Source organism: Barbatula barbatula (genome assembly GCF_947034865.1).
Source record: "Barbatula barbatula genome assembly, chromosome: 11".
Lineage (NCBI taxonomy): Eukaryota > Metazoa > Chordata > Actinopteri > Cypriniformes > Nemacheilidae > Barbatula > Barbatula barbatula.
In genome coordinates, this window is record NC_136774.1 from 13,509,564 (window position 1) to 13,537,109 (window position 27,546).

Below are 27,546 nucleotides of genomic sequence, written 5' to 3' on the forward strand. Positions count from 1 at the left end.
GAATAATTTGTATTTTTCTATCATTAGCCATTCACATTTTATGAGAAGGGCTAACAAGGTAACACTCTAGTTTAAAAAATAGATACAAACAGTGGGGAATGAAAACATACAACACAAAAAGCAAAACAAAGTAGAAAAGCATAATTAACATAAACTTATTTTTTTAACTTTTATTATTTATTTAATGACTGGTGTCTGGATTAATTCTGCATCACAGAGCTTTTCGTGTTAATATCAGCACTCGGTTCTCAGTTATCCATAATGAATTCATATAGGCTATATTCTTATTAATTGATATACTTCAGATTACATGTAAGGTTACAGTAAATGCGACAAAGCGAGAGGCTCTCGCATACGTCATTTTCCTGCGCCAGAAATCGCATGACACCGGAACTTGTTAAAATTCAACATGGCTTTAAGCAAAACATACGGACAGAAACCAATTAAATTTCAGCTGGAGGATGGGGACTTTTACATGATTGGATCAGAGGTTTGTTATTTAATGTATTATTACACTTTAAGGTGATTTAGTTTGCATCACATGGGCTTTCTATTAGATGCTAACACATCAGCTAGCTAGCTAGCTAAGCTTGTTTTCGTTAAAAACGTTGGTGCTGGTGATTTATCTTCACGATTGCCTAAAATAAATCGGTGCAATGCGAGATTAGTGGGTGGGTAGACTACATGTCATTTTGTTTGACATATTGTCGTCAAAGTCTGTTGCAGTAACGTGAACCTTGCTAGTCATCCTCTCTATTGAGCGTAGTGACAGTTAACGTTAACTTGCATGAGTTAAATGTCATTCTTAAACATTTCCATTTTATTTGTTTGTTTTAGGTGGGGAATTTCTTGCGTATGTTCAGGGGATCTTTGTACAAGCGGTACCCATCACTTTCAAGAAGACTAGCAACAGTAGAGGAGAGAAAGAAAATTGTAGCTTCGTCTCACGGTGAGTGTCGATTTCACTGTAACGTCACACTTTTTATTTAGGATCGGAAGAGTTATAAGGTTAAAGGTAAGCTCTCGCAGCATGATCATTTCTATCTTACGGTATAAGCAATTTTTTGTGTTAGATCACGGTTACACCACTTTAGCCACCAGTGTGACGCTGCTGAAGGCCTCAGAAGTAGAAGAGATATTTGATGGACATGACGAGAAGTACAAGGCTGTGTCCATCAGCACTGAGCCTCCAGCATATCTCCGGTATTTCTAACCTCTAACATTCTTGTGATTACAATTTAATAAATAATACATTTTCAGTTTTGCACAATGCATATATATAATGTATTTTCTACCCTTGGGTTTCTTCACAGGGAGCAGAAAGCCAAAAGAAACAGCCAGTGGGTGCCCACTCTTCCCAACAGTTCCCACCACTTGGATGCTGTGCCATGCTCCACCACGATCAACCGCAACCGACTGGGTCGTGACAAAAAGAGGACCTTCCCCCTCTGGTGATTTTCTTGCCTTTCCATGATTCATGACATTATTAAGCAGATCATCATAGCCAACAGAAAAAAGCAACGGTCTCAGAACATTGTTAGATATAACATAAGAGTCAGGAAATAAATCAATGCACTGATTGAGATGAATTTCCTGTTTTCATTATTTTGTTATGATATAATTGTGCTCTGGAAATGTGCATTGCAGCTTTGATGATCATGATCCTGCTGTCATCCATGAGAATGCCACTCAGTCTGAGATCCTGGTGCCCATCCGACTGGACATGGAGATTGACGGGCAGAAGCTGCGTGATGCTTTCACCTGGAACATGAATGGTAAACTGTCCCATAGGTGGTTGCTTAGTAATATATTGAAGTTATACTTTTAAATATTTACCATGTCCTGCATCACATTAAAAAAGCAGTCTAAATTCACCTTTTCCTGACCCAACAGAGAAGCTCATGACACCAGAGATGTTTGCTGAAATCCTGTGTGATGATCTGGACCTGAGTCCCCTGACCTTTGTTCCTGCCATTGCTTCAGCCATTAGACAGCAGATAGAGTCCTACCCTACAGACAGTATACTGGATGAGCAGATGGACCAGAGAGTCATCATCAAGGTAGTGCACATTAGCTTTATGAGTGAAATACAACATCAAAATTGGCTTCCTTGAGTTTTCTGATTCCTAGAATTAAATATCATAGCTGCCATTATTGCCATTTAATTATTTGGTCATGCATGTAGATATAATATTCACCTTTTGTAGTTTCTCAGACTTTTAAACCTCACTGTAGAAGTTTAATGGCAGAATGGGGAATGGATGGAACAGAGATAATTGTCCTAATGTGTCACTGCTGTTGTCTTTACCTCTGCAGTTAAATATACATGTTGGGAACATATCTCTGGTTGATCAGTTTGAATGGGACATGTCTGAGAAGGAGAATTCTCCTGAGAAGTTTGCCCTGAAGTTGTGCTCTGAGCTGGGCCTTGGGGGAGAGTTTGTCACCACTATTGCATATAGCATTCGTGGCCAGCTTAGCTGGCATCAGAGGACGTATGCCTTTAGGTAAATATACATGCATAGTCAAATCTTTACATTGTTACATTTTTTTTTGCAGCATAAGAAATATTTGGGTGAAAATGCAGACCAAACTGTTTTGGGCTTTGTAAATGGTTACTGAAATAAACTCAGCAACACACACTAAATTACTTAAGGAACCAGATCAGTTGGACCACTTTAAGCATGAAAACACCCTCCCACACCCTATGTGACTTCGTAAAAGTGCCTTTTGTGTGAACCCAAAAGCATCCAGGATTGATCCGAGAACTGATTCAGGAAAGGGGACCTAGTAACAGTAACGGGATCAGTCCCGGAAAGCGCCCTGTTTGAACAAAAGGCAGAAACAATGCCGTAAAAGCCTTGCAGTGATGACACACATCTATAATAAATCATAAATAATTTGTCTAGGAAAACAAATATTGTTAAGCGAGTAATTTTTGTTCGTTAGTAAATCTAAAGCTAAATAAATTGGCCTACTATTTGTCTTTAGCTAAATCATCGATGAATGCAAGGGTTCTAATCACCAATCTTAAGCTTGGATGCGAGAACAGTGTTGTCTGCTTCTAAACACAGTTTTCACTTTCACCTGAACATTTATGTGCTTGAACAAAAACATTGTGATAATATACCGACCTAAGTGTTTATTTATGGTTTTTATAGCATTATGTGCAATATGCTTTGGGCCCTATTAATGGGTTTTTCATTCAATCTGCGTGACCTTATTCTGAAAGGTTTACAAAAGCGAAATGCTAAAAAAAAAAATTTTATTTGTTGTAAAAAAACTATACACTTTTTTTTTAAAACTCACATTACTGTACATTATATTGCAGAAAAATTATTATACCATGCCTTTTGTATTGCAGTTAGGCTGTTACAAAAATACTGGCCAATGTTTTCTTTGTGGCATTGTTATATTTTTTATTTAGGCTCCAGAAAACCACTGGCAGTATGACTGAACAAAATCTAACGATCCCGGGACCAATTTCTGGACACATTTTCAGTGTTTTTTCCAAGATCTCTGTGTGAAAAGGGCTTAAAAAGACACTGGTTGACTCACCCTAAATTAAAATTACACCAAATATCTTGTGTTGTTCAGCCTTGATACTTAAGAATGCATTTTTCATTTATAAAAAAGAGGTCAAAGTGTTGTAGTTTGATGTTGCATTGTAAACTTTATCCAAGTTGGAAATCTCAGACTTCTAATGTCTGTGACTTTATGAAATTCGTTCTAAGGGTCACGTATTTCTTATTGGAGAGCCTTCCTTTAGTCTCTATGTTTGCAAGCTTAGTCATACGTATGTTTGAGATTATCTGTCTTGTTGTCTGTCATGCCAGTCTATTCTTTATTTTTTCTGACTGTGGTATGTTTCTATGCAGTGAGAATCCTCTCCCGACGGTAGAGATTGCCATCAGAAACACAGGTGATGCTGACCAGTGGTGCCCATTACTGGAGACGCTGACGGATGCTGAGATGGAGAAGAAAATCAGGGACCAGGACAGAAACACAAGGTATGACAAGAACGAATTTCCTCTCACATACTGACTTGTTTGCCTCTGAGCAGTAGTGTATCAATCAGACAAGCCATATAAGAAATTTACACAGACTTAATTAAGGTATGTTCTCAATGTATTTTATGTGTTTCAGGCGAATGAGGCGACTTGCAAACACAGCCCCAGCATGGTGAAGAAAATGGCATTTTCCCACAACTATGGAAAACTAAAGAGAGAAAGAGCAAATGCCAATAATTTCAGCATTACTGACATAAAGACAGAGACATTTAATTTGCCAGTCCTGAAGGCTTTAACCTTTTCTCTTGTTCCATTCAGATTTGAGTTGAGCAACCTAATATTTTCTTTAAACTACAGCAACATCTGCTTCAGTCTGGCTTAGTCACAAGTCTTGTGTCATGGCATTTTCCTCTACCCAGTGTCTGTTTGCTCGGAGACAGATGGTTTCTGTTTTGAGTGGTGAGAGTATTTTATGATATCTTTATTTGTGTTTTTTTGTGTATAGATGCCACTTTGTAAACATAATGTGCTTTTAAATAAAATATTATGAATGATTTTATTTTTGTTGGGTGCAACTTAAATTGAAATACACTTGCATAAGTCCTTATGGGCAACCAGACATAAGCATCCTGCTTATGGAAGCTTAAGGGAAGACAAAATTATTTGTATCACACTGGGAAGCAATAGATGCTTTAGATGTTTAAATAAGAATAACTTGAAAAGCAGCATTTTATTTTGGAGTAGAAACAACCAACAATCTGAAAAACACTTTAATTCAAAAAAAGTTTATAGTATATATATATAGAGCATAGTATTCTTTAGTTGGTTTAATAGCAAGAAAAAACATTTCTCGTGAAGCTTCTTGCCAATGTGTCCACTGTTTGTTTTGGTGTAGAACAACAATTCACATTAACCACTGTGAAACAAAGCATTTTGTATTTTGCCATGGTGCTGCACTAACAAAGGCCATGGAAAAATGTATTGTCGGCAGTTCAGTTTGACATTTTGAGTTTGCACATTTGTGAATGCCTCCTCCTGCAACAGTATTCTGTATGAACAGAGATACAATAAAATGCCCCCTCAAAACATTCTTAACTATCCAATCTTACCTTCCAAAATGATAAACTATTTTTTTAAATTACCATCCAGTATCTGAAATAGTTTATCTTTAGCTTGTTTGTGATGTAAAATTAAAATATACTATTGTTTAAACTATATTGTGTGAACTAAAACAGATATCCATTGTTCTTGCAGAACAAAACAACAAAGGAATACTTGTTTGTGATGTGGATGGAATCCAAAACTGGGATCCATTACATCAAGGCACTAAGGTGGCCTAATGTCACAGTTTTAGTTACAAATGTCATTTTGACATCTCTATGATTCACAGTCCAACCAATGACACAATCCTTTTAACAAGAACTGATTTTAAACAACTATTACACATTCTGGTTTAAAGAACTTGACACCGACATAATCTCCCTCAAATTAAGCAAGCAGATGAACCCCTGCTCTGTCAGTCTCTGTTATATCATTCTAGTTTCCTTCTTGTTGAGGATCTTCTTCATTTTGACCTTGATTTGCATCTTCTTCCTCTATATCTTGCCTATTCGAGAACGGCTCGCTCTGATCTTCAGGAAGAGGGGAGTAATTTGGATCTTCCTGAGGTGCATCAAACATAGCTCGACTGTGGACAATGAATTTATTGATTTATTAGCTTCTGATTTATATTGATGAACAAAGACAAAAAAATATATAACGTGGTTTCAAATATTTATGGTCATACTCACAAAATTACAGGAGTGGCAAGAAGTTTTCTGCCTCCTGGTTGGTTAGGAAATACATCCTCCAGGAAGTAGTAGATATGTCCTACACCAATACCTAAATGAAACCATAGCTGCCATATAAAAAAATGTTTTGCAACAAAGGTGTCATTAGATTGACACAGGCAACAAGTTCACATACCCAAAAGATCAATAACAATGGAGTTGCCAAGTAACAGTGAGAATCCCATGAGTACCCAGGGCAGGAATGGGGCTTGGAAGTTGAGCAGGCCAAAGAAATTCATTCGAATGTATGGGTTTCTTCTACTCCACACATAGACAAGCATGATGGTAAAAGCCTGTCCTAAAAAGAACAGGTTGGCAAACAGACCAAAGAGCTATACATAGTGGAGTTAAAGAATTATAAAGACGCAATACTGAACTAAATGCTCACATATGCATATTAGTTGACATTTTACATGAACTGCTGAAATTTTGAGCTGTCTGCTTGGCACAGGGTTGCCAGGTCTTGCTTTCAAATTGTTGCTGTAGGTTGTTTTTATTCAGCTGTCATTCTTAAGGTGAGATTTATGTAAAAATTTAAATAAAAAATAAAGTTGTTTATGAAATTACAGTGAATGAATGCTATACAGTGAAATGTGTTTAAAGAATAACAGTGATAAAAAATATGTATTTTAGGTATGAGAGTAACATATTTTGGCTTGAGATACTGGGCTTGTTTTGATAGGTCATTGAGCTGGTTTTGTGATGCACATCTGGCAACCCAGGCCTGGAACAGCTCGCCAAAAGAAAAATACATTTACATTTAGTCATTTAGCAGACGCTTTTATCCAAAGCGACTTACAGATGAGGAAACATTGGAAGCAATTATAACAACATAGGCAACAAAATACATAAGTGCATCAAAACTAGTCCATTAAAGCCTAGCACAGTATACAAAGCTAAGAATAGAGAGGTTAGTAATTTTTTTTTTTTTTTTTTTAAAGAAGGAAAGGGAAAAGAATTAGGATAAATCAAGCAGCGACGTGTTGACGGAAGAGATGCGTTTTTAGGACGTTTTTGGGAGTTTTCTAAAACTATATACAATATAAATGTATTTGTTCTGTTGAACACAAAAGAAGATATTTTGAATATTGTATGAAAGCAAACAGTTCTTTGGTGAATTGTCTCTTGTATATCAAGCCATGCTTATTTAAAAAACATAATTAGATATTTATGTGCAGGAAACTGATGAAAAGTTAAGGATACAGTCATGAGAATGCCACCGAATAGGAACATGTAGACAAAGTCTGCGGTTCTCCCGCGAAACGAGCCTTCCTCCAGCATCCGGCAATATCGATATCTGCTTAGTCAAGGACATGAACTGCCATTTTCAGCCAGTGCACACAGCTGCAGAAGAGCCTGTTATGCAAACCAGACACGGTGTGACATTTTTTTTCTGTGTGTATCTGAGATACAGGCACGCTTCCTGAGAAAACCACTGAACATTTCACAGACAACCAATACAGTGAAAGTTTGTTTTGATTAAAAAGGGATACAAAAAGATCATGTTAAACAAGAAGCTGAATCCAAGTGGTCCGAAAAACAAGAAGTTTGTGATCAGTCGCCAAACCTGCATAAAAGAGATGAAGCAGACATGACAATAAAAACTCTTCAACTCTTCAATAGTTTAAGTTGTATTATACAAAATGACATTTAAGAACATACCTGGTATCGTCGTATTATCAGTTCAGGGTTAAAATAGAGTTGAAAGGGTGAGATGAACTCCAGTTGCTGTAATTCATAAAACAAAATAATGATACATAAATGATCTTTTGGACTGCACAGCACTGAGGCTTTCATGTACAGTAGTTGACATAAAATGTGAAGCACTCTGTATCTTCCCTAATAATTGTATCATTATTCAACCATTTTAATTAAAATACAAGACTAGAGGAGAATGTGCAAAAACATTAAATGTAAATAGTGTATCTTCACAGAAATGCTTAAACATCTATTTCAGACAAAATGTTCGTTTCTTTAAAAAAATTGACAAATTCCCAAAAGCAATAATAAATCGTTTGTAAGTTTGGTTCATTTTGATGTCGGCTTTTTAATCTTTTTACAAATGACAATAGACGACATTCACTCACCACAGCAGCTGTAGTCAGGACGCAGGCTGTCGTGTAAGCTCGAGTGACAGCTGGAATCTGCATGTACTCTTGAGTCACGCTGTGTGCCATGATCTTTAAACTCTTCTTCAATCTTCACCTAAACTATGTCTCCGTATGGTCAATTTACACTACACATTGCAAAACATTGACACTTACCAGCGATCAGTCTCAATTTAGTTAGCTTTCATGACTCGATGCATATACAGATCCATTTCGTGCTCTGTTAGTTTATCTTTGTTCGTCTTGACGTTGTTGCGTTTGACAACCAGAGTTTAAATGGGTGGAGTGAGAGTTTTAGACATGATCGGTCACTTCAGCACCTCCACGTGGTGCTAAGCAAAAGACTCATGCTCTTCCGTGGACCAATGAGATTGCACCGTCCCACAACAAACAATGTTGTAATCAATTTCAACTGTAAAGGAGAATTGGGAAAGTAAAATTGCCAACTTAAATACTTTAAAGGGTAAAGTTGTTATAAATATAAATCATAATAAAAAAACCGCAGTGAAATATCATGAAATATGGCAGCATTTATAGTAAATAGCTTTAAGTGCATCTGCTAAATGACTAAATGTAAATTTAATGTAACTAAATGTAAATGTAAATAGCTTATCAATGTGGGTTATTTTCTTTTTAAAATATTAATGTACACTCATAATCTCCTTCTTCAACTGTCTGCTGCTAGTCTTCAGCCTCAGACGTCACGCCCACGACCCGTTGAAGGTTTGGCTACGCGAAGTCTGCTGCCAGTTTAATTTCAAAATCAATGTAACAGTTGTTTTTACACGTCCAATAAATTCGCAGTGAAAAGCGCAAAACACATAATAATTTTCTCCTTTGAAACTTATTTTCTTTCACTCGGACATGTGTCAGAATTCGGAAGTAAAAACGATCGCAACTTCCGGTTAACGGGGACTTTAACAGTTTGGCTGCGTTCGAAATCGCATACTGTGACAGAACTGAATTTGAATAAGTAAATACCCATCGGCCGTTAAAACAGTACGTTCTATATAGTATGCGGGGGAGTAGTATGAACACATTTCGGACATACTGCGTCCGCCATGTTTTATGGGCATGTGAACCGTATGCTCTTTGACCTATGACGTATTAACAACAACCTACACGTGAGAGTTGATGTAACATAAATTAGTCGCGAGAAATTAATTTATTGGTACTTAAAAACGGACGTCCGCCTTAAAGTTTTCCGATTTTATTTTTTATTTGACCGTTGCTCAGCTTGCAGACTTTTTGAAAGTTTCAGAATCCAGATATAGAAACACACTAACTGATCAAATCTGCAGACTGGCACAGACTTTCTGCAACCAGTCCAGACTGAAAATCTGGGCAAAATCTGATCAAAAGTCTTGCATTGCGTTGCAATCAGCACACTATCCGTCCTAATAGTATTTGAAAGTAGAATTAGCATGTCCCCAATCTACTAATGGTCTACTACTTCCGGTAGAAATTAGAAGTGCAGAATATGCACACATTACTTCAAATTTATTGTTATTCTTTCAACTGCAAGTTCAAAACAAGAATAATGCACACTAATGGCTGATATTTCCCACAACTCACCGCGAGTGGGCGGAATTTACTGGTTCCACTGCATTGATAAATTATATAACTGATGCATCACTAAATTAACAAATTTATGTATGGAGTAAACATTGCATACGAAATAATGAATGCATAAATACCCTAATGGAAAGAAGAGCTGTATTTTGATGTGTGTGACAGTTAAGTCAAGTCATGTCATCTTTATTTATATAGCGCTTTTTACAATTTTCATTGTTACAAAACATGAAAGGTTATGCAAGTCAAAACACACTATAAATTCCTATATGCAGTGTTAATTAAATAAGACTATAAAATTCTAGCAGCCCCCCCGGCCAGGCAAACGTTGGCGAGGAACCCAAAACTCCATTGGAGGAGAAAAAAACCTCAGAGGGAAACCAGGCCTGAAAGTAGGCTAATTGGAACGCGGGGTTCTAGTGTATTTTAGCCTCGTGTGTCCATCCGTTTTGTTTTTGCATGTTGATGTTTCGAACATACTATCCACATCGCATACTCATTTTCGCCTACTATATAGTATGGAAGTATGCGATTTCGGGAGCAACCTTTGTTTTCTAAATGTTTGCTGTAAAACCGTATAACACAGGTTTGTCATCTACCTGTGTAACGACTTGGAATTTGTAAAATGTTGGGCGGGGCTTCATTTAATTCTTTAATATGTCATTGGATTGTAGAAAGTTGGAAGCCTGTCCGTGGACAGTCAGTAAAGTCTCACCCACATCCCGAGACTTAAGTCATGCAATGAAGAAATTTGGAGGTGGAGAGTTCTGATCTTCAATAAAAAAAGGCACATGCATTTAAAAATTACCTGCATTGATGAATCGTGAATAAGAAAACTAATTTATTCCATAAAAATAAACACTTAAATTTTGTATTTCATAGTGACTTTAATTGTACCAAAATACAGATATTCAAACAACACACATATTTTTTAAGTATAAGTATTTACACAGTAAATATGAAAAAGAGAGGGAAAAGTAAGTAAAATATAATATTTGTAGCTAACAGAAAGAAAAAGGCACATAGGAAAAATATATTTCAAACTGATCTAATGCAATAAGATTTATGAAAAAACAAACCTCTAAAAATGTTTTAGAATATCAGTGTCCGGCACTGTTGTCAGTTTTGCTGAAGATACATTAATCATACAGTCATAAACAGTTTGTGTTAAAAAAAACGTTACCAAAGATAAAATATCCCCCAACATTTGGATCAAAAAACGTGGTAGTGGTATGAATCAATACAAACTGCACAGTAAATTAAGATGTTAGAGTAACTGCGATCAGTTGCAACAACCTGTTTCTCTTGAATATTAAGTTACAGTACAACTTGCAGGACATTTTTTAATCTGCAGAAGAGTAAGATTGCAACTGATTCAAAAATCCCTGATTTTAGCACCTTGTGTAGCACCTCAACAACATGGTGAATGTCTTCTTACACAGTAATGACACAGACATAGCTGCTCATGGTTCATAAAGCTCAGACATGCTTCCTGAGAACACACATAAATGCTTGGGGAAGCAGAAACATAGGTTACACTGCATTTGTCATTTTCATTTAAAAACGTAGCCGATACAAATTTAATACAAAGTTAATACAAAATTTTAAAAAGTGTTCAATCTGATGCTCAGTTAGGGAAATGATAATTTCGATCTGTTTTAGACCGGAGAGTGTAAGAACTGTGAAGAAAACTGAAAGCTTCCTGAGTTTATGGCATGCTGCATCCAAAGAAATCCTGTCCAACATATCGTGGGTAACCCTCCAGAACCTTGCGCTGAAGTGGATCAAACTTCCAGTACTGTCTGCGACTGATAAAGATTGCATAACCTGTATAGTATGCAACAGATGATTGAGCGTGTTTTTATTAAGGAATTTGTATAATCATTAATACATAAAAATTCCACATACCATGGGCATCCTGAAAGGCGGCATCAATGTCATCAGGGACACCCCACCAATCCTGCTTGATGCTGCGTGGGTAGTCTGCATCCACTCCGTTCTCCTCTTGATCCAAACGCCAGTACCTTCCAGACTTGAAGAAGTATGTTTGGTGACCGTGGTGCTCCTTTAAGCGCAATACTGCCTGAATGTGTGTGTTGGGAAGACCTAAAGTCTCTAGATTGTCTGGACCTGCAATCCTGTGTTCTGCATCAAATACCCAGTAGTTGGAACCTTACAAAAGAACAGAGAAGCTTATAAATAATCAGTCACAAATCTGTGATAAAAAGTAGGCTATTTAAAGGGATAGCTCAACCAAAAATAAACATAATTTATTCGCCCTCATGGTTCAAAAATTGTATATGACTCTTTATTCCTTGAAACACAAAGAAGATATTTTGAGAAATGTCTCAGTGTTTTTGTTTCCATACAATGGAAGTCTATGAGGGCCATTGCTGTTTGGTTATCAATGTTCTTCTAAATATCTTATTTTGTGTTCTGCACAAAGTTATAGGTTTGATTGAAATGGCATGAAGGTGATTCAGGTGATCGGGTGAACTATCCCTTTAATACTGAACAGCTCAGTTTGTTTCTCATTTTTGTTTATGCTTTTCCATAGTAACTAAAAAATACATTGAAATGATGTCCATAACAGGCGTTATCATTACAAGCGCGCCATCATGTGGTGAAAAAGGTGAAGTTTAGCAATTTGCACTAGACTGATTTATAGGCAATTCTAAATGCAAAAAAGCTTGTTTAACTTTCAAAAGGTTGTTTAACATACAAATCAAATAAGTATTCATGTCTGGGATATGTTTAAAGTCTCTATAATTTTTTCTTGAAATATGAATTGCCTAAAATAAAACATTTGAATCTATGCAAAACAACTTAAAATGCATTTTAGGTATATGTTTAATATATATATACAACCTTCACATAGCTAGCTCCATTCTCTGCCAATTCAAGACCGACTTGAATATTTTGTATACAATGCTGTGTACTGTACAGCACAATGCACGTGTAAATGTCTGTTTTTGGTGGTATGTGTTCTATGTGTTCATGTTTTATCATGCCCTGAATTAGGCAGAAAGCAGAATTCTTCAGATATGGGTCAAGGGGAAGTACCGCACCACCCATCACCATTGATATGTATATAAGCAAGCCTGTCAGATCTTGTCCTTCAACAACAAATCACCACAGTCAGCCACCGGTGCTCCATTCACCAACCTTCAAAGAACCAGATATTGCCCTTTTTGTCTTCGTAGGCGGCCTCAATGTTCTCTGGAATGCCCCTCCAGTGTCTGGATGCCAGGGCAGGGTATCCCGCCTGCAGACGGCCCTCCCTGATGCGCCAGGCATAGTTGGCCTTGAAGAAGAACAGTTCCCCACGGATTATAGACACAGCATCAAAGTCTGTGTGACAGGCGTCAGGCTATAAACAGTGATGGAGAGACGGGAGGGGAAAAACTGAAAGTTAAGGCGAATGAAGGGAACCGTACTCATATACTGAATGAAAGTTCACATCTTTTCTCATAAGTTTAAGGGTTTTAATAAGGTTAAAAAACGACCAATATTTTCTGTTTAATTTTAAATTCATCGTCAAACTAGTTTTTCCCTTCTAATTTCGATTTTTGTAAACAGGAGTAAAAGACATAGTGTCACTGTTACTGTGCATTTAAATATATAATGTTCTCCAAAATCATATGCATAGTCATATGCATGTATTTGAAGTGCAAGAACATGCATTTACTCACTGCACTGGAGATAATCTCATTGGTTTCTATAGGGATTTGTGGCGAGGCTTGCGGCCGGGGTCCGTAGAGATATTGGATGCCTTTTTTGTCATCCTCGCTGAGCTGCAGGGGATAGGAGAAGCTATAAAATGGAGACATGATGGCTCCAGGCTCCATGGAGTGCTGCAGACCCAATACGTGACCAAACTCATGAGCTGCCACCTGCAGAAGGTCTGTTCCTGTGTTAAATGAATAAATATTTGAAACGTTCACTGGATCACAGAATCTGTGTGATGTTGTTATTGTTGATGATTTGTGTCATCATCTGTGGCAGGCAGTGCAGTGCGTCAAGACAGTAAGTGACTGTTCTGACCTTAAAACTTACCAAGTTCATTGCCCACTGTCCAAGACTCATCATAGTCAAAATGGATGTCTCCTTCTCGGTGTGTCCTTGGGAAAAAAGCGTGAGCCAGGATGCCACCAGGTCCATCAAATGGCAAATTATCACCATGCCAGTACCTAATATAGGAAAATGTAATGTAATGTAGTACATTAAAATATAATTAGGGCTGTCAGGGCTGTCATATTTATACATAATATAAACTTAGATTTAAATAACATACACAAACATATATATAAAAGTACACAAATATATTATAACAAAGATTTATTTTGGAATCAATTCATCACGATGAATCGTTTTTGACAACTCTAAATATAATAAAAAAAGAAATATACTGTACATATAGTATATGCTCTCTATATTGTATACATAGTATATATAGTAATGTTTACTGTAATTCATGTAAATTGTTTAGGAAGAAATCAACTGAAGAAAAAGACTTTGAACGTCTTGTCATAATCCCTAATTCTTCACCACAAAGTTTTATGTTACCTTGTGAAGTCAATGACAAAGTCAGCATCTTGGTTAATGACCTCAGTGAAGGTGAGGGGTGTGACATCACTCCAGACTTTAAGAGCTTCCTTTAATACCCGCCTCACTTTATTCTCACTCATCTGCCACGGGAAACGCTGGATTCTGAACACACATGTGAGAAACAAAAGCACAAGGTCATCTCCACATAAACACATCATTAGACCACCAGCCAACACAAGCCCACATCATAGACCACCAGAGTGATTAATCTGCATTATTCATCCCCATAGACATTCGTCTGGTGATCACCTAGCCTGATATCTTAATGTGTGCTGATTGGCCGTTTTATGAGTATAATGAGAATGCGGTTTTGGAGGAATTTTGGCTTATAAAATCCACAGCTTCGTGACCCAGTTCTTTGATAGGAGCAACATTCTCCCTGTGGGGATTTAACATCAGACACTGGATCAGACTGTTCTGGATCTTCCGAAATGTACAATTTGAGAGCAATTATGCAATTGATTGTAGACATTTATACAAATGTGAGCATCTAATTATACATTATTTAAATACTTATTTTTATCAATCAACATACCGTTGGCACAAGTGAGCAGCTGCTGTATTACTTAAATCAGAAATGCACATTTTAATGAAGGAAGCCAAGCTTTATTATAGGGCCAACACATCTGTTGTGGAATGTGTCTGAATTTATTCCCTCCAGCTTTTTTTAAACAACACCTAACTCCTGTTTTGTCTATACCATTTTACAAGAGGTATAATAGTCTAGTTCCTCTATCAGTGTCATTTCACATTTTATTTCACATAATTAAGTCATAAAGTTATTCGTTTGACATTTCAATTTAGTTGCTCTGTTGGATGAATTTTATTATGGCTTTTGTGTAGTGCTAGAAAGTTGTATTGCTCTAAAAGAAGGTTTTTGTGTATGGCACTGCAAATATTATTGACTATAAGAGAATATTTGTTAGGGTAACATAAAAAACCATAAGTAACCTGGTTGCCAACTTGTTGTGTTAACTAATATTTTTTAAGTTGAATTAATTCAACATTTTAAGGCTGCCAGTTTTTTTAAATTAAACAAACATTTATTGTTTTACAGTTTATTATATCGATTATCTGCTGTATATCTGTTGTGGATTTTAACAAACCTTTATAAATCATTTTTTTCTTTATCGCCATCTCTGTTTAAAAATAAAACTGCATGTTACTTTACGTTCTAACCTTTGACATATTTTTTCATAACAGCAAACTGATATTTCCCTAATCGTATTGCTCTGTTCTAGTCTAATGTTCAATGAAAATATTACAAATAAGACCACAGAAATAAAGGACCTTCCACCAGTTGCATGCACACTGTGCTGCCTGTGAACAGATTTAGGTATAAACATGGCTGATTACGTCTTTCACACAGATGGTAGCCCTGCATTCCTGCGCATAAACTGCCTGTTTTAGATAAGATCAGACAAAAGACAGAGGCAGGTGCAATCTGCACGTACAATAGGGGAAAGACTGGTTCTTTTGTTGCAATGAATGGAAAAAGCTTGTTTTTATTTTCCTCATACATGGTTTTGGGGTTGCAATCAGCAAATGTATGGCTCATGCAGGGGTTGCAATCAGCTAATGTATGGCTCATGAACATATCTGCTGAATGATCAAAGAGTTGAAAAAACTGAAACTAAAGAAATGTCATTGGTAGTGAACATATGGAAATATATAATTGATATATAATTGAATATAACATGAAATTATTCAACTATAAAGAATCAACTGTACAATATCTATTCAGAATCAACAGTTTTTATGATATCATCCTGCACTTCCGCTTCTCTAGGACTAGAAGGTGAACAGATCGCTGTTTGCAGTTTTAAAGAACAGAGGAGCTACTTTCTGTTCGCGTGGGAATTAAAAATCAGACAAATGTGTGGATTTTCGGACATTGTCTTTAACAATCATAGAGAGTGTGTCCCTTTAAATCCTTACTTGTATGTCAGGTCGGTTTTGGGCCAGCGTCCTCCAAAAATCACGAATCGTTTTTGCCGATGCCGTCTGCTGAGATGCACCTCTCTCTGGTCGGGATAGTCTGGAACCCCGCAGCGCATTGGCCCTGAGGAGCTGTTCCTAAGTTGTGCTTCACCCTTCGGCCATGCTGGTTTAAAGGTGTCCTGAGGGTGGGATGCTTTGCCTCTCTTCTTCTCATAGTGAGAATGGGGATGCTGTGACCAACCCTGCGGTGGAAAATGGAAGATCTAAATAAATCATCCTGCTGGGTTAATACGATGACCAAAGTATAAAGATCATGACCTTACACAAGGATATAAAAATCACTTAAAACAACCAGGGTTAAAACTTTACCTCTATGTGATCAGTGTGAGGATTCTTGTCTTAAATAAACAACAATTGGCATCAGATGAAAAAAGTTATGTAAATGGACAAGGAAATGTTTTCAATAAACGGAGCCCTCTGGCAATGCAAAGCTCATTATAACACACATAATGCACATTAAGAAACTGTAAATAAAAACAAACAAACCTTACCATCAAAATATGATTGAAAAAATATGAATCATCTCTGGGTTTTCCATTGTTGATGTTATTTGCTGTGCTTACATGAGGAATATGATAGCGGATGTAGTGTCCCCAAACTACCTTAGGAGGAAATGGCTGTTCATTAACATGGGCGTTAAATGCAGAAAGAAAATGCCGTGGGCGAAACTGTAGAGCTCTTTGGCATAATTCTGAGGGATTTATAGATGCTTTAAACTTCAGGATGTTTCGTTTTTTATTTGCATGGCTCACCTTTAACCCATTTGAAGAAAACCACCTTAAAAGGATAGGTCATCCAAAAATAAGACAATTTCAAACGCATGGTTTTCTGCACTATTCTGTAGTGTAATAATTAAAATCTCTTTATTTCGATCCACTTGAAAAAAAAAGTCTTAAAAGGAGATTTCCCCCAAAAATTTCATTATTTTCTCACCCTCAAGTTGTTCCAAATCTGTATAAATTTCTTTTTTTCTGAGGAACACAAAGACAGATATTTTGAAGAATGCTTGTAACCAAACAATTCTTGGCCACCATTGACAATACCAGTAGGAAAAATTACAATGGTAATCAAAAGTGCCCTTTATCTGCTTGCAAAATGTCTTCTTTTGCAATACAACAGAAAACATATCCAATAATTTTCGCTACTATGGTAGTCAGTGGTACCCCAGAACTAGTTGCTAACATTCTTTCTTCCAAATATCTTTCTCTGTATTCAACAGAACAAAGAAATGCATACAGGTTTCGAACAACTTGAGGGTGAGTAAATTACTACAGAATTGTAATTGGGAAAACTATCCCTTTAATGTTCGTTTTTAACTTTGTAACTCTATGTTGTAACTTGAACTCTTACTGTGTGATATTACATATACATTCTAAATTGTATATGTATTATGACTTTCATAAGACTATAGGTGAAAACAGTTCTGACAACCTTGAGGCACCCTTGTTATTTCCTTTCCTGCTTTACAATATTATATAACGTTTAGGACGTTTGCAAAAAAAGTTTCCCCTCTGTGACCCCGTGTCTCTCTCCCAGGCATGCAGTCGGTGACTTTTCATGCATGAGGCTGAGCTGCTATATTGGAGACAATGCCCAGCAGGTATCATGGAATGTGCCTATGTGAGTAGATAGAGTTCCAAGCTGCATGCTGATTTCAAACGCATGGTTTGCTGTAATATTCTGTAGTGTTTTGAAGTACATTATACGCATTGCTGAGTGCATTTATACTTAATACACACTTAGATGAGCACAATAATCATCATTATTTATTCGCCCTCAAGTTGTTCCAAATCTGTATATATTTCTTTGTTCTGACAAAAAGCGGAGAAAGATATTTGGAAGAATGATTGTAACCAAACAGTTCTTGGCCACCATTGACTAACATAGTAGGAGAAATAACAATAGTAGTCAAAAGTGCGCCAGAATTGTTTGCCGTTCTACATTCTTCAAAATATCTTATTTTGTGTTCAACAGAACAATAAGAAATACAATATGTTTCCTATGGTATTCAATGGTACCCCAGATTTGTCAAATGCTAACATCCTTCTTTGAGGGTGAGTAAATGATGAAACATTGAATACGTTTAGAAAAGGCTAAGAAAGCCGCACAAACGTTCAGATAGATATATATTCAATGTATGCATTCATTATTTTGTGAAACACAGTTTAGTTTTAATGTGTGACACTTACACTTACATGTTCGCTCAGTCTAATTACATTAATCGAACTGGCTTCTAAACGTTGCCAAAGATCGAGCCAGATGCTTATTCAAGTTGTTATGTTCTCAGTTGTTTATCCAACAATAACATCCGACTGCATCATGCATTCTGACCTATCACTGAAAGAGATCTGCAATTACCCTGAAATCACACACACACGCACAAAAAGATGAGGTGGTTTCCCATTGTTAACTCACAATGCCAGTTTTCAATGCTCCAGTTCAGAGCATATGTTTGGTCCACTTTTCCAAACACAGAAGGCAAGTTGGGACACATGTGTCCATACTATGCATAAGGGGATGATGGTGACACAATAGTTCTCTATTTTATTTGAATGGGTGTAGTAACCGTTCTACAGAGAAACCGTTGCCCAAGGTGTCTTGATCCTCTGCCAAAATGCAATCTCCAAAATACTCTGATGAGATTAAAGCACCGATTTGCACTTTGTCTGATAAAAATGTCTAGAAATAGTGAATGTGAATTTAAGAATATGTGAGAATAATGTGAGCTGTCTGATCCATAAACTTAAAATACCTTCCAGAGCTGGCAGAGCGTGGGATCAAAGTTTAATCATGTTTGTAGACATCAGACGGGCAGAGTAAAACTTGTATCAGAGAGTCTGAAATCTGGCCAACAATGTTTTCTCCTTTTATAATATTGGAAATATTTTGAGTCAGCACATTCAATTTAATCTATGATTCAACGATAAGCTCCAGGAGTCAGACGTTCCTGTATCCTTTCACATGTGGTTAAACGTGAGCACTGTGATTGAGCTTTACTCTCACAATGAACAACCCTGACTGATTCTGCCTAGAGCTCCCACGTCCCCTTCCAGGGCCTGCTCGCCCCTGCCTCTCCCAGTCTCTCTCTCTCATTGACCGGTACCATTGTCCCATATGTATCCTTCTCCAGAATTTACAGTCAGATTTAAGTAAATCACAAGGATCATTGCAAATAAAGGTATGGCTCACACAAAATAAAAAGTCTGTCATCATTTGTGCAGGCCTTTTTCTTTTTAGCACAGATTTCCATGTTCTTATCAATCATATAAATGTAATCTTAAAAGCCTGCATAAAAGGTACTTTAATGCAGGCTACAGATCAACAGATTAGAACTTAGAGTTAGAGTTGATAAAATAAGTTTTAAATTATTACTGTTTAAAAAAAGGATTGTGTTGAAAAATATGATGAAGTATGACACCGTTGTAAACCCTTAATTCAGCTAAAGTGTTCAAATGAAAATACATTGTGGATGTTAGCAAACAGGATCAACGTTTTGGGTCAATGCTTAATCAAATACAGACATCAGATAGGAAGGGTAATACTTACACCGACAGAATAAAACCTTGCAATTTAGAGAAATAAATATTTTAGAAGATGTGGCTGACTTGCCACTGAAGAATATTTTATCACGGGATTAAAGAGGAGTAAGAATTACTTTCAAGTAAACTCAGATACAGTGGATTCATCAGTGCTAAATGAAACTTTATCCTCAGCAGCATACATTTCAGATTCCTAAATCACAATCAATTGTGAATGTTTCATAGTTTTATGTTTGAGAGTTTTGGCACCTTTGGAATGTTGTGTTTCTCACACAAACACACATATTCCTAGGGCTGTGCAAAATTATCGATACAGCTAACTATTGCGATAATTTTTTTCACGATAGTGTATCGATAGTCCAACCTATAGTGTCGATACCTTAAATAAGTCATGTTTTGAATGGATTCAAAATGACGTTTCATCGCATAACCATTTTTTCCGTTCCTGTTGATGTCGCTGTGATTCGCTGTCATACGGACAATGTCTCAAAAGTAAGCGGGTGCGAGAAAGCAAATGGCGTAAAGTAGATTCATTCATATAATATCACCAACAAGCTTCCGTATATCTTAGCTCGTGCAAAGAAAATAACAGAGTCGGTGGTGTATTTTATTTGTAAGGATTTGCGACAGTGTGGTTGAAAACCCCGGCTTCGGGCATATGGTGAACACTAGCTGTGTTATGTGATTCCGATTCGCAGGCACATAACAAACGGACGTAGAAGTACCCGGGATTTACGAAGAGGTAAAAAAATCCCTTAGCTCGGTAAAGCGAGTGACCCTGACTTGCAATGCATCGTATGTTAGGATTACATCACAACCACAGACACGCGCAATACTGGCATAAACATTGCGGAGTTACTGAAAACTGCACTGGTGGAGTGGTATATAAAAGAGAGTCATACTGACAATTTCAGTTTTATGAATAGATTTTAATGTACTTTGTTTTTTATTAACAATATACTGAAAAAAATACGTTTTTGTGGATTTTGCATTAAAAATTTTAATGACTAAATATGCACTTTAAACATTTGTTCGCTGTTCAGTAACACTGTGTAAGCAAGATGACAAATACCTCTTATAAATAGCTTTGTTAATAAAATTTTATGGAATATTTTGTGTCTGCAGAGTTATCACTATAATGTGATGAACATACCAGAATACTAGATTGTACACACCAACATGTATTTTTAGCTCACTCTTAATTCGTATTTATTTAAAACAAATGATTGCAATATATCGAACGTTTGTATCGTATCGAATGTATTGTGATATATTGTATCGGGACCCATCTATCGTGATATGTATCGTATCGTGAGGCCCTTGCCAATACACAGCCCTATTCCTAATACAGTATGCAGCCATGTTTGCAGTAACGTTATTCTTTGATTGACTGACCCTTTCAAACAGTCAACAAAAATGTTTCCTCCTCAGTGAGGGTGAGTGAGTCAGCTGACCTATAAACCTTGGATTACAGTACTCTTTGAAAAACATAAACCATAAGGTTGTTTGAGTTACAGGCACAATTTAGCATATCAGTTCATGCAGGAAGCTTATTAGACCTTGTCAAATTTCCAAGGCATTCTTTTTTTACAAAGCATTTAAAAAACAATATTTACCAAATATTTACAGTATGTGTATTGACAGAAATCTATGTCCGTTATTTTCTTGTTTTCCTTGGCGGCATGCCGTTCCAAAGAGATTGAAAACAGGTAAATAAAGTAATAAATACTTGATTATTTTTGTGCTTATAGTCAGGCATCAAACATTAACCAAAGTGACTCACACTATATTGTGTAGTTATTAAACTTCACAAATTAACCTAAATCGTACAGATTAACCTAAATGGCCAATGTGCACAGAATGGGATGTGAAGGGGCTCAGAATCCAGTGTGAACAAAGCACTTTGAATATCACGGCTGACAAGCGGTGGACGTGCCTGAGAGTCAAAGCGTGGGGCCAAAACAATCATAACAGGAATAAAAGTGCTGTTTCTGTGAGTAGATTATCACATTCCCCAAATTCTCTCTAGTGCAGGCGTGAGTCTGTGTGTGTGTGTGTGTGTGTGTGTCACAGTCAAATTTGCCCATGCCTGCACAATCCCTCAAACTTTTGTAAACAGAAAACAAATTGTAAAAATACGGTTTAGTAGTCATTGTAGACTCATACATTCAGTCTGTTATTCTCTTTTCAGACTGACCATAAGTTGATTTATGTCATTCTGTTACGAATAGCTGTTCAAAACTGTCACAAACTTTAACTATGGTACATTAGGCAAAGAAAAATATTGTATTAGAGTAAATTTCCATTGCTTACAAAACCAGAACTAAATGTCACAGGTTCTGGCTCGTGGTCACGGATCTTTCAGCCGTTTTCACTTTTTTAGTTATGATGATGTAATTCTGTTTAACGCAGTCTGTGCCAATAGTGAAACGCTACAACGATCTCATTGTTGTTCATACAGCTCTGGCCAGCATAAACAAAATGAAATTTAGAATGCGCAAAAATAGAAAGGTGAAACGTTACGATTAAAACTTTGAGGTTAAACGCCAACAAAAATGAAAGCTAAAATGAAATGCAATAAATATGCCAATAAAATGTAATTATTTATATTATGCTCACCGTGGGTTTTTTGTGTTTTATCAGCCCTGGTCCCCCGTGCAAAGGCGCGCATCTCACGGCCAGGAGAGCATGCAGAAGAAAAGCGCCTGGCAGAAGCGCGGAGACCCGCATCCTTCTGCTAACCTCCTGCGTAAAAGTGGAAATCCGTCAGAAGGTTGTGGACTTGGGGTATAAAGTAATCATGCAATGCTTGGAACAACTGCAGCTCCAAAGCCTGCAGTTTTGATATGCAATGATTGCTTTGTTCCCTTTCCTCTACACCTTTCTCTGATGGGACGGAGTAACAATATTGCCCGGTACCACGTGACTTTTGACTCAGCGGTGTGTGCGCGCAACTGCTTATCCCAATTTTTTACAATTCCGTGTACAAATGAGCTTTAGATTTTCCAAACTTCAATTTTGAATTAAATTATTTACCAACATTAAGGTGTTCAAGGATTTTACCGCAATAAATCGTCTAGATAACTGTATTATCACATTTATATAAGTAACTTATTATACCATAGAACAATCTACCAGGTCTGTCATTATACATAATGTGAAACAGTGTGCGTTCAAGTTGAGGGCTACATTGCTTTTGAACTCGGTAGTGGGTGTACCAAAACTGCAGGTGCCGGGAAACACAAAACAGGCTTCACTTTTTTAAAGCCATTGGGTTCAGATGTTGTTTTTCTCTTCTCTGGCAAGCCATGGATTCAAGGCTCATTTATTTTTTTACTGCGTCACCTAAAATGTTTATGCAAGAGCAACATTGTCATCCTTGGCTAGAGAAAGCGGTAATGCATTTTCACTTACTCATATGCTCAAATGCAATTGTCCAATGCATGTAGATACACACTGTGGTTATTTGACATATAAAGGTGTTGGGTGTAAGTTATCCCCAGGAAAGCTCACCTGGATAAATTAGTTCATGTTGGATTTTCCCCAGATCAGACTAGAACAGAAAAACAGGAAACCCAAAAAGTTACAACTTTGGGAAGATATGAATGCAATTACTTCACCTGATCAAAATCTGACCACTAATAGAAAACCAATGGGATGATGTGAAGGAAAATAAAAAAGGAATGGAACTCATAATTGGATTTAAAGCACCACCATACAACAGATGGTTGGTGAAATTATAAACAGCAGTTTGATGAAAAAGTTACTTTCAAACGACATGACGTTTGTGTTTAATGTTCACTGTCGGGGGTGTTATTATAAGTCATTTAACTATCAACAATGATTTTTTAAACAAATTAAAATGCCAATCCTTTTGGACACAGACCTATATTAAACATGTGCTTGCTTAGACAACATAATTGTTACCAAACCTAACAACACATTGCTTGTCTCTTAAAGCAAAATAACATATAAGTATCAGCTAAACAATATCAGCCAAGCACAAACTTTTTAAGTTTGATTTTTAAATCCAAATGTCTGCTGTAATGTTGAGCCACATGCCTCTAAACTCAAACCAGTTTTGCAAAAAGTCTCAAACCCCACTTACCTCTCTTTAACCATTGGATTGGTTACTGTACCCACTTTGCCCTATTTTACAATTGCACAGTTTTTAAGCGGTGGCTATCAGGGCTGGAAATTGGGAGAAATGTGAGTTCCACTTTAAAATATAGAAGATGTTCATCTTTTATCCATGTAGGCTCCAAACACTATATGCACACTACAGTATAGGAGTTTATGCATCTATATTTAAAAAAGTAAAGCCTGTATCCCCAACTGGAATCTCCCCGGTGAACCATGGCCATTTCCAGCACCGACGATAACCAAAATCAAAATGCATAAATTATAGCATAAACAGAACAGATTATGGTTGTAAGAGAGTAAAACAGAATAAAATACGCAGTGTGATTTCAAAACTCCCTTATCTAAATTGAGGGTGTGTCATTTTATCATGTATCAAGGGTGTATACAGCCATTACAGCAAAGCAACAATAATCCACCCTTCAAATCTACACTGTGTTCACTCCAAGCTCTCTTGTGACCCTTGAGTCATTTTTCCCATAACATAAAGCAGATCAGGAGACGGAGCATAAAACTTCTGGCAAATCTTCATAATGGTTTTAGAAAACTATGATTTAACAGGGCAATTTACATAATTTCAATGTGCATCTGATGCACATAAGTATGTGCTAAGAGCCCCTAAGCACATACTTATTTGATGATATAGCGCATGATTTAATTATTGGCATGGATGGATTTTGTGTGTCCACTGGTAGCCCAATGTTTAATTTGGTAAAAACATCTTCAGCAAGCATACCCATTTGCTTAATTAACTGGATAAATTACTTTGGTTAAGAGGATCCTGCCACCTGATTGAAATAGAATTATTGACCTGCTTGAAGGCAATTCAAGTGAAAGCCAATCCAAAATAGAGTCCTCTTGCGCCATCATGTGGCCAAATGCTTACTTATAAATGATAAATCTAAATTAATCTTACACAAAAACGATAACTTGGTTATTTTACATGTTTCACATTACATCAATATAAATAAAGACTTTTTAATACACAACAAAAACATAATGTTAGGACATGGATTTTGAAATAAGATGGATTGAACTTAAAAGAAAAAATTATGCAGATGTTTTAGCTACATAAATAAAAACATTCAACAGGATTAAAAACAGGCTTGCATTTTATATTTGACTGAATTGATTAACAACTCAAATAAAAACCCAGAAAATACTAACAATTGCAGTTAACCAAAGAAATTGTTGTTTACTAAAAATAAGATTATGTAGCTAAATTTGTCATATGTATAATATGTTTTTTTCATATGTTTTTATGGGTGTTTTTAATAAAGCTATATCTTAGAAAAACTGAGGTTGTGTTCAGATGGATAATAAGAGGATCATTCAGTCGCTCTATATACTCAACTACACAAAGTAACCAGATTTTGTTCAAGGTAAATCATTTTGTGTATTATAAGGACAAGGCCGCCCTTGCATAGGCCTATTTGAGCAATTAACAAATATTAAAAAAGTACACGTTTTTCTTGGACTTTATTCTATTGCAGCATTATTCTCAGACCACACAAATACAGACTCATAGAAGAGTTAATAATTAATTTAGCCGTATTTGACTTTTCTCTCCAGATTATATCCACCACCTGCTTTTCTCTGTCACCCAATGTGTATTTTATCATGACAGAGACAACACATTAGATTAAGGCGGACATTGTAACCTAGTTTTAAGTGTCGTAAGAATGTTGTATTGACCACTGCGGGGCGGAGCATAAACAAAAAGTATAAGAGTTTGATGTTTTGAGGTTGGATCATTTTGCTTTAGACACTTGCGATCCAAAATGCCACTTGAGTTCTATCTTGATCTTCATTCGCAGCCATGTCGTGCCGTGTTTATATTCGCAAAGATAACCAAAATTCCTTTTGAATACAAAAGCGTGGATTTGTCTGCAGGTAATTCATTAATTTACATGATGTTTGTTTAGAAATGCTAGATGCCTAGCTGTGGTGTCTATGGAATACTTTTGCAGTTTTGCATTCGTACAGAGGTAGCAATTCCTTCTCTCTGTGTCAAAGGTGAACAATTTGGGGAAGAATTTGGCAAGGTCAGCACTTTAAGGAAAGTACCAGTCCTTAAAGATGGGGATTTTGTCCTCACAGAGAGGTATGTTAGTAACGCAACCCTTATTTAACTTTGATGCATGTTTACTTAGATATGCAAAGATATTGGTAAGAAAATAACAAACTGGATTCTTATCTTTCTTGCAGTACAGCAATCCTCCAGTATTTGGCAGAAAAACATCGCACTCCAGATCACTGGTATCCAGCTGACCTGGTGAAGCGTGCAGCAGTCAATGAGTATCTTTCCTGGCAGCACACAGGATTACGAGCTCACGGTTCAAGGGTCTTCTGGTTTAGGGTATAAGATCATTGATCAAATAGAACAAACAAAAAGTACAACTTGCAATTCCACCACTTCTCTATCGACTAATTTGCTTTGGTTAAATATATATAGGCTAACGATTCCAACCATAATATTTGACAAGAGGCATTTCTTTGCCAGATCTTGGACTGTAACTGACATTTCACAATTTTAGGGAGTCTTACCTGTGGTCACAGGAACCCCGGTGGCCAAGGAGAAGATGGATTCGGCCCTGGAGGACCTCAACATGTCTTTGAAGACCTTTGAGGACAAGTTTCTTCAGGACAGGCCCTTTATTATTGGAGAGAAGATATCACTGGCAGATCTAGTGGCCATTGTAGAGATAATGCAGGTAAAATGTATTATGTACTTGATTCCCCATGTGCTTAAAGGGATAAATAATAGAAAATTTTAAATTTTGTCACTTGGACCAGACATATGTGAACTTACACTCTAACTTCGATCTTGACATAACAGCTTTGTTTGTATGTTTTTTGTGTGTTAAAGCCGGTTGGTACAGGTCTAGATGTATTTGAAAACAGACCCACCCTGAGTGCATGGAGAGATAGAGTGAAGAAGAAGATCGGAGTGGAAGTATTCGATGAAGCCCATAAGGTTGTCATGAATGTTGATGTACTTCCACAAATCTTTGAAAAAAAGGGTATTCCGGAGTTTCTCAAACTTAGGGTTATGAAAATGTTCAACTGAATACTTCAGCCATTTCCTTTTGTTTGCCATACAATCATTAGGGAAACAACTGTACTCCAAACAAACACACTATAATAAATTCAATCAAAGTTTTCATATAGTTTTATTTTTTATTTTGTCTGATTTGTTTTTATCATATTTCTTTGTGTTCAGAAAAATAAACTGCTTTTATCTGAAACATTGTTATAGAAATAAATATTTCATTAATTGATCACTATAGCACACAGAACATAAAGCCATGGTAAAAATTAAGAAACCATTCCAATTTTTATTGAATCAGTATTTCCAGATGTATTATGACCATTCCAGTCAAGTGTCTGTTGAATTTCTACAAAATCAAACCTCAGGAGTGACAAAAAATCACCCAGCAACGTGAGAAACCCGCAGAATGACACAACACAGGAAAACTGTGATAAATAATGTATGTGAACTTATTTTCTTTGATGTCTTTGAGTTTTCTAAAAATTCAGAGCATATTTTATTTTATTTTGACCTGTTATCAGTTTCTGTAAATAAATGCAAATAGAAACTATATTAGTATTTGACATTTAATGGAAATGTTGTTAAACATTTTACCCCACTACATACCTTTAAATAGTACATTTAGAAAAACTAAAAATACTTTTACAATTGTTTCTTAGTCTTGTTTTACAGCTGACACAGAAAACC

The 27,546-nt window shown here is 36.5% G+C and overlaps 4 protein-coding genes across 10 annotated transcripts; 2 read left to right on the forward strand and 2 right to left on the reverse strand.

Annotated features, from left to right (window-relative positions):
- The first annotated feature begins 320 nt into the window (after positions 1–320).
- smarcb1a (SWI/SNF related BAF chromatin remodeling complex subunit B1a) lies at positions 321–4,566 on the forward strand. 4 transcript variants are annotated; one of them, XM_079467551.1, is made up of 9 exons: positions 321–490; positions 838–949; positions 1,095–1,203; positions 1,314–1,451; positions 1,648–1,775; positions 1,894–2,060; positions 2,317–2,507; positions 3,879–4,010; positions 4,147–4,566. In XM_079467551.1, exons 1-9 carry the CDS (start codon positions 410–412, stop codon positions 4,184–4,186), a joined length of 1,098 nt encoding a protein of 365 aa, XP_079323677.1. In that variant the 5' UTR covers positions 321–409; the 3' UTR covers positions 4,187–4,566. The 4 variants fall into 4 exon arrangements, with proteins under 4 accessions (XP_079323677.1, XP_079323676.1, XP_079323678.1 ...); XM_079467550.1 differs by having other exon boundaries at positions 351–490; positions 1,074–1,203; XM_079467552.1 differs by lacking the exon at positions 321–490 and adding an exon at positions 505–671 and having other exon boundaries at positions 1,074–1,203.
- derl3 (derlin 3) lies at positions 4,466–8,257 on the reverse strand. Its single transcript, XM_079467554.1, has 7 exons — positions 7,927–8,257; positions 7,502–7,567; positions 7,333–7,406; positions 7,043–7,136; positions 5,976–6,171; positions 5,801–5,891; positions 4,466–5,697 (listed from the first exon to the last, which is right to left on the reverse strand). The coding sequence occupies exons 1-7, from the start codon at positions 8,014–8,016 to the stop codon at positions 5,547–5,549; spliced, it is 762 nt and encodes a 253-aa protein (XP_079323680.1). The 5' UTR covers positions 8,017–8,257; the 3' UTR covers positions 4,466–5,546.
- A 2,091-nt stretch (positions 8,258–10,348) lies between these two features.
- mmp11a (matrix metallopeptidase 11a) lies at positions 10,349–24,879 on the reverse strand. Of its 4 annotated transcripts, none has more exons than XM_079466871.1 (9): positions 23,181–24,879; positions 22,287–22,412; positions 16,066–16,310; positions 14,086–14,229; positions 13,576–13,709; positions 13,212–13,429; positions 12,685–12,889; positions 11,428–11,691; positions 10,349–11,346 (listed from the first exon to the last, which is right to left on the reverse strand). In XM_079466871.1, exons 2-9 carry the CDS (start codon positions 22,395–22,397, stop codon positions 11,228–11,230), a joined length of 1,440 nt encoding a protein of 479 aa, XP_079322997.1. In that variant the 5' UTR covers positions 22,398–22,412; positions 23,181–24,879; the 3' UTR covers positions 10,349–11,227. The 4 variants fall into 4 exon arrangements, with proteins under 4 accessions (XP_079322997.1, XP_079322996.1, XP_079322995.1 ...); XM_079466870.1 differs by lacking the exon at positions 23,181–24,879 and adding an exon at positions 22,788–22,810; XM_079466869.1 differs by having other exon boundaries at positions 10,396–11,327; positions 23,181–23,320.
- A 529-nt stretch (positions 24,880–25,408) lies between these two features.
- Positions 25,409–27,510, forward strand: gstt1a (glutathione S-transferase theta 1a). The gene is made up of 5 exons (XM_079466872.1): positions 25,409–25,700; positions 25,824–25,911; positions 26,016–26,166; positions 26,345–26,521; positions 26,677–27,510. Exons 1-5 carry the CDS (start codon positions 25,589–25,591, stop codon positions 26,875–26,877), a joined length of 729 nt encoding a protein of 242 aa, XP_079322998.1. The 5' UTR covers positions 25,409–25,588; the 3' UTR covers positions 26,878–27,510.
- The last annotated feature ends 36 nt before the right edge of the window (positions 27,511–27,546 follow it).